Source organism: Schistocerca nitens, chromosome 3 (assembly GCF_023898315.1).
Source record: "Schistocerca nitens isolate TAMUIC-IGC-003100 chromosome 3, iqSchNite1.1, whole genome shotgun sequence".
Classification (NCBI taxonomy): Eukaryota; Metazoa; Arthropoda; class Insecta; order Orthoptera; family Acrididae; genus Schistocerca; species Schistocerca nitens.
This window is the reverse complement of record NC_064616.1, coordinates 867,120,742-867,133,795: the sequence shown is the minus strand read 5'-3', so window position 1 is coordinate 867,133,795 and position 13,054 is coordinate 867,120,742. Positions and strand designations below refer to the sequence as shown.

The window sequence follows — 13,054 nt, the reverse complement described above, 5'->3', positions numbered from 1 at the left end:
CGGGGCGTGAGTCATGCTTGGGTAGCTCAGTTGGTATAGCACTCGCCTGTGAAAGGAAAATGTCCCAAGTTCGAGTCTCGGTCCAGCACACAGTTTTAATTTGCCAGGAAGTTTCATTTATCTGCAAATGATAGATTATTCTCGTTATTCGTCTAAGTTACACACACATTTCTTTTTCTAATGGGAGTTGTGTTTTCAATAGAGACATTCTCCTTCTTCATCACACATTTTATTACAAACACCATTTCTAAAATGTAAATGCAAGAAAGATGAATATTTAAATCTCTAACAAAGGCTTAAATGAACTTCTATTTTTTTATTATTGTTCTGATTATTCTCTTTTGCTTCCTGACTGGTGTTACGGCATGAGGAGAATTAACCCAAAAGATAACACCATCAATATGTACACCCAGAAACTCTGAAGATTCCATACTTATGAGGTTTTGATCATTACATTTAATGTTAAACAATTCCTGTAATTTCCAGCTCACTTGGAATGAAATGTGGTTGCCTGCATTCAGATGGTGTGACTCAAACTATATTACAACTTCACTATAGACAGCATTTGCAATTTTCTGAAGGTTATTGCTGGCTACATTGTTAACCATAACGGTCATCTGATTTTGATAGTTCGAGCACTATGGGACTTAACATCTATGGTCATCAGTCCCCTAGAACTTAGAACTACTTAAACCTAACTAACCTAAGGACATCACACAACACCCAGCCATCACGAGGCAGAGAAAATTCGGGAATCGAACCCGGGAACCCCGGCGTGGGAAGCGAGAACGCTACCGCACGACCACGAGATGCGGGCTGATTTTGATAGTGTTTCCAATAGACTACTAAACATTTGTTTCCATATGACATGCCCTGTCTCATATGAAATATATGGTGCATCACTAACTAAACACATTTTTCCCGAGAAACTGAAATACGTAATTGTCAGACCCCTCCATAAGAAAGATGAGTTAGTTACTTTCATATTCCATGGATCACTTTGCACAACAGATTGTAATGATGTGAAACAATTGATTTAAAATTCACATCACAAATTAATTTGTACATATGGTTACATCATGGACATTCATAAGGTTTTTTCCCAGAAAGAAATTTTAATGTGCTGCCAAACATTTTATGTCACTGGCTAAGTGATCAAAAAATTTTGTTGCAGCACTGTGCACCCCTTTTTGTGCTGAAGACAACCTTGATATGGAATAATGAATGTCATTTTTCCTTCTGGTAACATAGTTATGTACAACATTGTTCTTTTTGAACTGTAGTGGATTATTTACAACAAACTTCACAACGCAGTAAATATACTTTAAAACAGTAGTCACAATGCCCAACTCCTTAAACAGATGCTGGCAATATCATCGTAGGTGAGCACCACATAATATTCTTACAGCACATTTTTCAGCAATGAAGACTTACTTTCATAAAGATGAGTTACACCAGAACATTACTTCATACAACATTACTGAGTGAGGATATGTTTGCAAAGTATGTCAATTTTCCACTTTGTCTCTCTTCAAGATCTGCAATGATTCTAAGTGCAAACGTGGCTAAACTAAGTTGTTTTAAGAGTTCCAAAATGTGCTTCTTCCAATTTAAATTCTCATCAACATGGACAGACAAGAATTTTGAAGTTTCCACACTGTTTATAATTTCCTCGCCATGTGTTACACTTATCACTGGTGCCATACCCCTAGATGTGCACAGTTGAATATATTGTGTCTTTTCAAAATTGAGGGTGAGACCATTTGCAGAAAACAAGTCAATAATACTTTTAATAACTTTGTTTATCATTTCTTCTGTGATGGGAGAGATGTCCCTAATTACTGATCTGTTTCACTACTGACATTTTCCAAAATTTTAGACAATGTGATGTATTCTACAATAGTACCTTACCTGAATAACAATAATACCCCCTGCATATCACAGTTTGGATTTTAGAAGAGTTGTTCCAATGAGAACGTCATTTACATGTTCATTCATCAAATTTTACAAGCACTAACTAATAAAATAGTGCCAGTTGGTATTTGCACTGACCTATCTACAGCATTTGATTGTGTGAATCACAATATTCTCTGATAAATTGAATTTTTATAGGATTGACTGTATAGCCAACCAGTGTACCATGTATTGGGTTCATTTGAGGTTTGGTTATGATAGTGGTAACATCACTTTGAGTGTACGTAGTTGGTGCAGTAATGTAGTTTGGAAGTGTTTCCAGTGAGTTATAGGTCTTCTTGGTTTGGTGTTTGTTGTGGGGAAAGGAGTGTAATTTTTTGCCTTTTTTTTCTTTTAAAGTATGGGTATGACAGGGAAATTCACTAGCACATCATTGCGTGTAGAGATTGGTGAAGAAATGATGCCTACTTTTAAATTATACTGTGGAATATTTTAGGTGCAACATTTGTGGCAATAATATGAGGCTTACAAGAGTTCTGGTGTCTTGGACTCGGGTTGCATATACTTGGCAATGTCAGCGGGACAATATCTGGCGGTCAATTGGACACGGTACCTTGTTCGAGAAATCAGGGTGGCCATGAGGGAGTGTTTTTTTGCTCACTTATCACTTTTGTTATCGGTCCTCTATCAGTTTTTGTGCGCATGAGACTGGTATAAGTGAGAGTTGAGTGTTGGATTGGTTTCCATTTTGTCGAGCGGTTTGTTCCAAGTATGTTAAGTGTAAAGGGAGATTCGGTGGGCTGGGGGTGGTTGCTGAGATTAATGAATCGCAGTTTGGTAAGAGGAAGTATGGGAGGGATAGTTCTCAGGTTGGTTAGTGGGTGTAGGGTGCTGTTATTTCGGATGTGGGTATGCTGATTGTGTTTTTAGGGGTTTGGAGGGTTGTACTAAGAGGGAATTGGTGGGTTTGATTGAGGAATGTATTGAGGAGGGTATCTCTATAGTTTTTGATGCATTTTTGTCCTGTGGAGATTTGGGGAAGAGGGGTTATGGTCATTTAGTAGTTAATCACAGTATTGAGTATAAAGATTATGAAAATGGGACTTCTGCTATCAGGATAGAGGGGTTTTTGGGGGCAATTAAGGGGGTGGGGGGTGTAATGGAAAATGTAAACATTTATTTAAACAATCATTAAAGCCATATTTATTAATGTCCAAATCTAAAATTTTGCATGTATAAAGCAAAAGAGCTGTGTTGTAATAGAAAAATACAATAAGATATGCATGATTAATATTTTGCCAGAAATCTGAATTTTTAATTTTTTCCATTGTCTTTTTATAAAAAGCCACAACTCAAATTCTAATCATGCAATTCATCTGAAAATTTTATTGTACTGTCCTGAGAAGGTTATAAGACCACTGAACTACAGTTATTAATTTAAGGTACAGACTGTACCATTAACAGAGTTTTTAATTTTTCACATCCAAAATTAACTTTTTTCCCCACATACAATCATCTGTAAATCAGAATGCAATTGCAGTATCTCATATTTTTTAGTTCCAGGGAGACAGCTACAAGCTGCGAACAGTTCCTGAAAATTTGATAGCATTAGGGCACATACTTTTTGAAAAAAGGCTTCTAATAACGTAAAAAATGTAAAACAGAGAAAATGAGGTTCAAAAATTTTCTCCTCATACTTCTACATGTAATTAGCTTATCTCAATTTTAAAGTCCTCCATACTGATACACCTCATCCCCCTAGTTTCTCTCCTCTTTGAATCTGCCTGGCCTGTATTTGCAGGTAAGACACTGATCTGTTAGCTACCTTGACCCTGCTCTCGTCGATGGTGTAAAATGCTTTGTTGTAAACAAACCAGGATCGACACGAATTATCTTCAGCACTTCAATTATGTCATTATTTCCATTATTGTAACATAAAACTGCACCACAGACACCTATTTTGAGTACTTCAAGTCCACAGAATGCCCTTTTTGAGCATCTAATCCAAATTAAATTATTTTTGCATTTTGTGTCTCTTCATGAAGACACTTTCTCAATAAATCAGGTTTTGCAAGAAACCTGAACATGGGCTTAATTGCATTCATAACAGGTTCTGGTAACAAGTGTTTATGTGAATACGTCTCATTTCTGTTGTTGAACTAACACCAATCGTCTTTCGGACATACACTGTGCATTGGTGTTTGGTCAGTGGATAGGTTGTGGAAAAAAATTGCCCACACAGCACAGCTCACTGCCTCTAAATTGTGTGTGCTATTCCTGATAGCTCTCCCATAAAATAACTGAAGAGAATCAATTTCTTTCTGAGTAAGCCTGCCTTTTCCTGCTAGTGGTTTTCCATCCACAAGTACTTCACCTTTCTCCTCTTTCCGCAAGCAATGAAGCCTACCACCAAGCCACTTTTGGATGTGGCCAACACATTCCAACTTTTCTATTGCTGTATTGTACAGATTTTTATCTCTTACAGCTTCGAACAAAGAGGAGTCCCCATCACCAAGGTATGTAGTATATCTAACACCTCACTGGTCTTAAGATCTGGAGAAAATCCTCACAACTGCAGCAACCTCCGTACCCCCACTTGAGCCACTATAATTTTTAGAGCATGCTTTTCTTGCCACAGTTTCTCACTGTCTCCATTGTTGAACATTTTCCTTGTTGCGCACTGGTGGCACTATTTAGACATAATTTCTACATCTAAAACTTTACCTGAGACAATACCAATAACAGATGCATCTCCATACAGAGATGTGTGAACCCTTTGCAGGTCTCATCTACAGAAACACACAGTTCAGTAACATTTTTAAGAGATTCACTGTCATGAATATCTACCCCAGGATCTATTTCTCTTTGGTTTACTTCCACCAATTCCCCCACAACTTTTTTCATAGAAACTTTGGCAGTATTGCATATAGCATCAGACATTTCTTCATTTATTTTTTCAAACCTTGCACAAGATGGAGGCATGTTCAGAAAACCACACAATAAATTACCTCCTTCCCTGCATGCTGAAGCTGAGAGCTTATGTTCTTCATTTCAAGTGGCCCTTTTTTCCCCCTAAACACAGTTTTTACACCACCCATTATGCATTAATCTAGACTTCCATGTAAAGGTCTGTGAATTCAACCTTCCACCTACTAATGTATGTTAGTATTGTCAAAATTTAAATAAACCACATGCAAGAAAGTTTTCAGGCAAATATTGAGATGTCAGCCAGAGATACAGATGTCATCCAAAGATGTCGAAAGAAAATAGACTTCACACTGACAAAAATTCCGTTGAAGCAAGCAGATTCTCAAATGTCAGAAAAGGTGATAGTGGCCACCAGTGCAGAGTTAATCAGTTTAACAATTTAAAGGCATTTCTACAGGTGCTCTCACGATAAAATTCACACACAACATAGATTAAACCGTGTAGATCAAGAAAATAATATTTTCGAAAAATTGAATATTTTTGGACCAAAATCCATCATATCCCCCCCCCCTAAATCAGTTATAGGGAGGGGGAAGAGGCACTCTTCCCATCCGCAATGTCATTTAGTTGAGTATTGCTGGCACAAGAGTGTCCTTGAAGATTATTGTATTTTTCGCATTTTTTTTAGGGCTGTGAGGATGATGTATAGGCTGTGGGTGTGGTGAGTTAAGAGTGTTGGGTTTGTCTGGGTGTTGGGGGAGGGGATATTGGTTATGGATTTAATGGAGCAGGTTGTGGGAGGGGGGTGTGTGGGGGGGGGGGGGGGGGATTGTTTTGAGATTATGTTGTAGAGGACCAGTTTTTGTTGTTTTGTAAGGTATGATTGATTTTGGTTTATTTTTGTGTTTTTTATTTGTTTGTGGTTTTTCTTTGAGGGGGGAGGGTGATGAGGGTGGTTTGGGGTTAGTTTATGGGTGGTAGTTTGTATGTGGTTTAGAAGTTCTTTTTTTGTTGTGGGTTTATTCTATAGTAATTGTGATGTTTTGTGCATTTGTGGTAGGTGTTTTAACTGATTTAGTGATGCCCTGTGTTTGGGTTTTGGTTCTACTTTTCATAGCTGTAAGTGTTGGATTTTTGGAATCGAGATCTGCGGTTGAGCTATATAGGTCGCGGGAAATGTCCAATTCCTGTCTTTTTGTTGGTGTAGCAAAATACTGTAATTTTGTTTTTTTGTGATATTGTTTGTTTTGGGAGCATTCTGTGGTTTTTTTATTATTATTGTTGTACATTTAGCTTTTCCACATCCTAATCCCACAGTTTTCCCCACAGTTGTCCAGTTTCATTTTATTTTTGGAGTGAGACGTTACTGTGTAATTTTTATATTTTTTCACATTTGTTGGTGTGTGTATGAAGTGACGTCATTGTCATCATATTGGATACGCTGAAAGTAGTGGTGTCCGCCTTTTGACGATGCCATGGGTCAAAGCAGACAGGTGGAATCTGACATCTAATAAACAACAAGCAGAATTAATTGGTTAGTTGGCTGATATGAAGGAGGGGACCAAACAGTGAGTTCATCAGTCCCATCGGATAAGGGAACGAAGTTGGCCATGCCCTTTCAAAGGGACCATCCTGGCATTTGCCTGGAGCAATCTAGAGAAATCATGGAAAACCTAAATCAAGATTGTCAGATGTGAGTTTCAACCAAATGTGAGCCCAGTGGACCAACCACTGTGCAACCTTGCTTGGTCAGAATTAGCTCTTTTTGCATATGACAGTAGTAATGTAATCAATCCATGCACACATACAGAAACAGAAGAAATAGTAAACAATTTTCTTAAAAGCATCATTGACTGATTTTCTGCAAATGATCTCACCCTCAATTTTAAAAAGACAACATATTCACTTCTGCACAAGTAGGGATACTGCGCCAATGAGAAGTGTAACACATGAGAAAATAATAGATAGGGTGGAAACTTCCAAATTCTTATTGGATGAGAATCTGAACTGGAGAAAAGCACATTTTGGAACTCCTAAAACAATGTAGTTTAGCCACATTGCCACTCAGAATCATTGCAAATCTTGGGAAGAGACTACTCACTAAGCTGACATATTTCATTTTTCATTCAATAATGTCATTTGCAGTTATGTTCTGGGGCAATTCATCTTTAAGAAAGACAGTCTTCATTGCTCAAAAATGTGCTGTTAGAGTAATATGTGGTGCATACCCGTGATCATTTTAAGTTGGGCATTGGGACTACTGCTTCACAGTATATTTATTCACTCAGAAATTTTGTTGTGAACAATCCACAGCAGTTGAAAACGAACAATGATGAACATAATTATAATACCAGAAGGAAATTTACATCCATTACTCCATGTTAACATTGTCTTTAGCACAAAAAGAGGAGCACAATGCTGCAACTAAAATTTTTGATAACTTATGCAGTGATAAATTCTCTGACAGATGGCAAAGTAATATTGGAAAACAAACTAAAAAAAAAGTGTCTCCCTGACAGCGCCTTCCATTCTGCAGAAGAATTTCTTTTACTTGTCAGGTGTAAAAGGTGGTGGGTAGAAATTACTAAGTCACATCTGTCAGTATTTAAATAAATTACCCATATTTAAAAATTAAGTTGCAATTTGTATGTTAAATGACTCATTTCACTTAGTTACAATTTTTCATGCAAATGATACATGGAACACGAAACTAACTAACTTTCACCACCAACAACTGTAAAATGAGTCTCGAAGCTGGTACACACTAGAAGGTCATTAATAGGGTTTAGGAACATGAGCTACCCAAACACAAAGCCCTGTGGGATTCCACAGTTGACAGCTGTCCCACTTACACCTTTATTAACAGAGTCTAAGACTTGGTTGGTAAATGAGAATAAGGCCTGTTCAATTTGGCTTTTGTTAAATAAATTACTGGAGTTGAGGTGGTTACCTCGCTCGCCTTCTATGGACAATTGTTTCTAGAATTTTTTAGAAGCATGTTAAAAGGAAAATTTGACTTTATTACCCTGTTTATAAAGTGTTTTAATAACACAACTCTGATGGATATTTCGTCAGTATCAGGGGAGACTTTATTTGTCCATTTCCTTGATTATCGTCTCTTCATTTTCAGTGACAGGAGATATTTGACTAAGGTTGGTATTTGTGAGACCCACTTTTTGGTGTCCACCCACTGCCTCATCAACAGAGCCCCTAAATCCAATTTGGGATGCAGTATACGGGAAATGAGTGTTGAAAATCTCTGCTACTTCTTCAGATTTATTTAAAATGAGCCCATTAGGTCCGACTTCACTTCAATTCTTCCTATCACTCTCTTTATTATACCCCATATGGTCTTAATTTTATTATTGGAAGCATCGATCTCAAACTTAATAGTCATGCCCCTTGCCTTTCTCTGAAGCTTTTTAGAATGATTCAGTATAATCTGTAGAGTGCTTTTCTTTCACGTACACTGGAGTCTCTAAATGAGGTAAACGGCTATCACTTTCCTTTCCATGGAGTTTCGATGCCTTGAGTAACAAAACATTTATTAGCGGGAGCGAAGTAGTTTATAAAAACATTTATATTTTTGGGAAAGATTTATTGAAACAAGGAAATGAAAATCCTATAAAAAAGATTCGACTTGTCTACATTTTCAAAATTGTAGACTGGACCCCAATTGATGTCCTGTAAATAATTTTGGAAACTATTAAGATCTTTGCAAGTGATACATCTTAAAAGTCCTATCACAGAAATTGACTAACTGATATGTAGGGAAAAAACCTTTGATAAATAAATGCACGTCATTGTCAGAAAAATCATTTAAAATCTGCTTTACTGTTATGCTGTGGCTTATGGTCTTGTCAATGAAATTAATCTCAGTGAGAGACTTGATGGTGACCTGTGTTCACTGGGTGTGCAAATCAGTCCTGTTGTTATTTTCAGTAACAAATTTAACATTAAGCCACACAAACTAATAGTAGTTCTTATTATAAGGAAAACAATTTACAAAAGACTCAAATTGTTTTAAGAAAATATTCTGTTTCCCCACAGGAATCCTACACATTGTAGGCCTAAATGCTGATAACTGCGACATTTGAATTTATTACAACCCGATAAACTGTTGCTCTATGCAGTATCCCCTTGAACCTCCTACTGTAATTAAAAACAAAAATACTTATTTCCTTGAGAAAAACTATTATTTGTACAAACAAATGATAGTAAACTACCGAATCAACATATCACGATATGCTTAACGGAGAATGAGTGGAAGTAATACCCCTACTGGAAGTAGAACGAGCTACCAAAAGCTCAATGCAGCTTATTCTGGAACAGAAATATTTTCAGCAATTCTTTCATTTTGATTAGTTTGTCAATGTAAAATGATGTTTTCTTAACAGAACCAAAGTTAGTTTTCAGGCATCTAGAACGTGCATAAGGTGGTAGTTAAGAAGTCACCAATCCTTCCTTACCCAAACAGGCAATCAAAGTTAGCATAATCAATACAGTATATGCAGTTGTTTCCTGATTTAAGAAGAGGTATTAACATCACATCCCTACAGAAAATGGGGACTTAGCTGGTGTACTGAGATTTTGAATGAAACTTCATATAATGTGACTGACTGAAAAACTCGATTCAGTAACCTATTTTAAAGTCTGATGATTCGTCAAAATACAAAGTTAAATGCCAACGGGAAAAGATTCATTTAACAAGCAGATGTGCCTCAAGTAAAGGGACGAAAATATTGAAATTAACGTATGATTCTGCCCATTTCCTGCTAGGATAAAATTTGTCTGTGTGTGAGAAATCAATTTCGTCATTCCACCACCACAATAACGTAGTATAAGCTTCAGTAGCTCACATCAGGTATAGAACAGAGATATGTTTCAGTGTATGCATCCAATGATAAAAACACACACACACACACACACACACACACACACACACACAAATGGAATGACAATTTCATAACAGAGCACAACTGACGGCGATCTTTCACATTATGGAGCTACAGCGATCGTGAAAGCATTTCCCGTTTATATTAACTCCTATCAGCCACCGCAAAGAGTATAATACTCTAATTTCCAAAACTCGATCATTAGTTAATATGTAATACTCTACAAATCAATTCTCTCATCTGATCAATATTAAAAAATGAAATATGCAACTGCACTGAGCTCTTTCAACAAAATGTTTACAGTATAATCCCATCGACGAAAGACATTTCTCTTTTGATCACGTAACAAGTAATTCAGATGGATGCATCCTCAGTGAATATTACTCTATAATCAACAAACAAAAATGATTGTTTGTTGATTTTGCATTCAATCACTTATTAATTTACAGGGTGATGAACTGAGTCTGTGGCTACATAATGCGCTGTCAGGATAAGGTTATGTTGCTGATATCTGGGTCCATTTCCAATCTTATGAATGGATTTTGCTTTAGTTTTAGTCAGTTGCACTTCTATTACACGGCAACCAAACGACCACGAGTTGTGAGCACTATCTGATATGCAGAAATCAAACGTGAAGGGGCAAATGAAAACGACCATTCTTCACATTTCCATAGTCCATCAGTACCACCCTGCCAAAGAAATGGAATTCAGTGCGAAGCTGCTACAGGAGATACCGCAGACTGAGAGGGAACGTTAAAAACAATTTAAAAGCTTATATCGTTGTCTCAAACAGCACACTGTCTTCTTGTACAGTGTTCGTAATTCACTACAGCTTTGAAATACCCTATCAGTACTTAATTACTGACCTAACATAATTTTAAACAATAAACATCGAAAACAAATATACTATTTATTGATCAAAAGATTAGTGTGTCACTAGGACTCACTTTGCCGCTCGCCGTTCCCCCAGCGACCCCAATAAGGAATGGTGCCTTTCCTTCACTATTGTTAGTTCTATGATTTTCCCGCATTTCATTTCTATGTAAACACGAATTTTGTGCCATTTTGTACGAAAATAATGAACCAATTGTGCGCCGGCAAATTCGTCACTTGAATAAACAAACGCACACACAACACCTTGTATAGTTTCAAAGTGATTGTAACAGAGTAACTCTACATCACCACTTGTGTCTAGGAACAGCAAATGTTGATGCCGATTGTGTGAGCCGATCGGTAGCGCTCGGCTAGGCTCGGGTTTGCAGCTCCTTGCGCTATGACAGAAAGCGAATGCTCATTGGCTCCAGCTTGCTATGTACTGGTCACGTGTTCTGGTTAGTGTGCGTTTGTTTATCTAAGTATAACTTTCACTTGGAAAGTGGAAAAATATAGTTGCAATTTGAGCACTTCAACATAGGGCAGTAATAAAAGCTTATATCACCAAAATGTCCAAGATACAAGCACGATAGTCAAAATATTCGTAAAAATTAACAACACTTTCAAACTTTTTTCATTACTTTAAGAGAATGAAAATCATTTGAGAAGCTGAGAAATACAGGTTTCCCCTAAACCTGCACGACCTTACTAGATTACATTCCAAGATCATTCTTCCTGACTTGTAAGCTTGAATGTCTCAGGCCTTACTATCCGCTAATATTGTGGAAAGAATGATGTTGCCACAACGTTCTTCTTCCCACATACCAAATATTAGGCTTCTCATGTGTGTAACATATACAAAATTTCATCAAAATCTAAACCGATCGAAAAAATATTTATGCGCTCCTAGCCATTAAAATTACTACACCAAGAAGAAATGCAGATGACAAACAGGTATTCATTGGACAAATATATTATACTAGAACTGACATGTGATTACATTTTCACACAATTTGGGTGCATAGATCCTGAGAAATCAGTACCCAGAACAACGACCTCTGGCCGTACTAACGGCCTTGATACGCCTGGGCATTGAGTCAAACAGAGCTTGGCCGGCCGTAGTGGCCGAGCGGTTTTAGGTGCTTCAGTCTGGAACCGCGCGACCGCTACGGTCGCAGGTTCGAATCCTGCCTCGGGCATGATTGTGGGTGACGTCCTTAGGTTAGATGGGTTTAAGTAGTTCTAAGTTATAGGGGACTGATGACCTGTACAGGTACAGCTACCCATGCAGCTTCAACACGATACCACAGTTCATCAAGAGTAGTGACTGGCATATTGTGATGAGCCAGTTGCTCGGACACCATTGACCAGACGTTTTCAATTGGTAAGAGATCTGGAGAATGTGCTGGCCAGGACAGCAGTCGAACATTTTCTGTATCCAGAAAGGCCGGTACAGCACCTGCAACATGCGGTCGTGCATTATCCTGCTGAAATGTAGGGTTTCACTGGGATAGAATCAAGGGTAGAGCCATGGGTAGTAACACATCTGAAATTTAACGTTCACTGTTCAAAGTGCGTCAGTGCCAACAAGAGGTGACTGAGACGTGTAACCAGTGGCAACCCATACCATCACTCCGGGTGATACGCCAGTATGGCGATGACGAATACAAGCTTCCAATGTACGTTCACCCCGATGTCGCCAAACACGGATGCAACCATCATGATGCTGTAAACAGAACCTGGATTCATCCGAAAAAAATGACGTTTTGCCATTCGTGCACCCAGGTTCGTCGTTGAGTACACCATCGCAGGCGCTCCTGTCTGTGATGCAGCGTCAAGGGTAAGCGCAGCCATGGTCTCCGAGCTGATAATCCATGCTGCTGGAAACGTCGTCGAACGGTTCGTGCAGACGGTTGTTGTCTTGCAAACGTCCCCATCTGTTGACTCAGGGATCGGGACGTGGCTGCACGATCCGTTACAGCCATGCGGATAAGATGCCTGTCATCTCGACTGCTAGTGATACGCGGCCGTTGGGATCCAGCACAGCGTTCCGTATTTCCCTTCTGAACCCACCGATTCCATATTCTGCCAACAGTCATTGGATCTCGACCAACGCGAGCAGCAATGTCGCGATACGATAAACCGCAATCGCGATAGACTACAATCCGACCTTTATCAAAGTCAGAAACGTGATGGTACGCATTTCTCCTCCTTACACGAGGCATCACAACAACGTTTCACCAGGCAACGCCGGTCAACTGCTGTTTGTGTATGAGAAATCGGTTGGAAACTTTCCTCATGTCAGCACGTTGTAGGTGTCGCCACCGGCGCCAACCTTGTGTGAATGCTCTGAAAAGCTAATCATTTGCATATTACAGCATCTTCTTCCTGTAAGTTAAATTTCGCGTCTGTAGCACGTCATCTTCGTGGTGTAGCAGTTTTAA

At 38.4% G+C, this 13,054-nt stretch overlaps 1 protein-coding gene across 2 annotated transcripts in view; it reads right to left on the bottom strand.

The window, feature by feature from the left end:
• Positions 1-10,903, bottom strand: part of LOC126248906 (uridine-cytidine kinase) — a 129,969-nt gene extending 119,066 nt beyond the window's left edge. The window contains exon 1 of one of the 2 annotated variants that reach the window (XM_049950383.1): positions 10,685-10,903. In XM_049950383.1, the coding sequence (XP_049806340.1) occupies positions 10,685-10,801 (117 nt within the window). In that variant the 5' untranslated portion in view covers positions 10,802-10,903. The remainder of the gene's footprint in view (positions 1-10,684) is intronic. The other variant, XM_049950384.1, reaches the window with a different exon arrangement.
• Between the last annotated feature and the right edge of the window lie 2,151 nt (positions 10,904-13,054).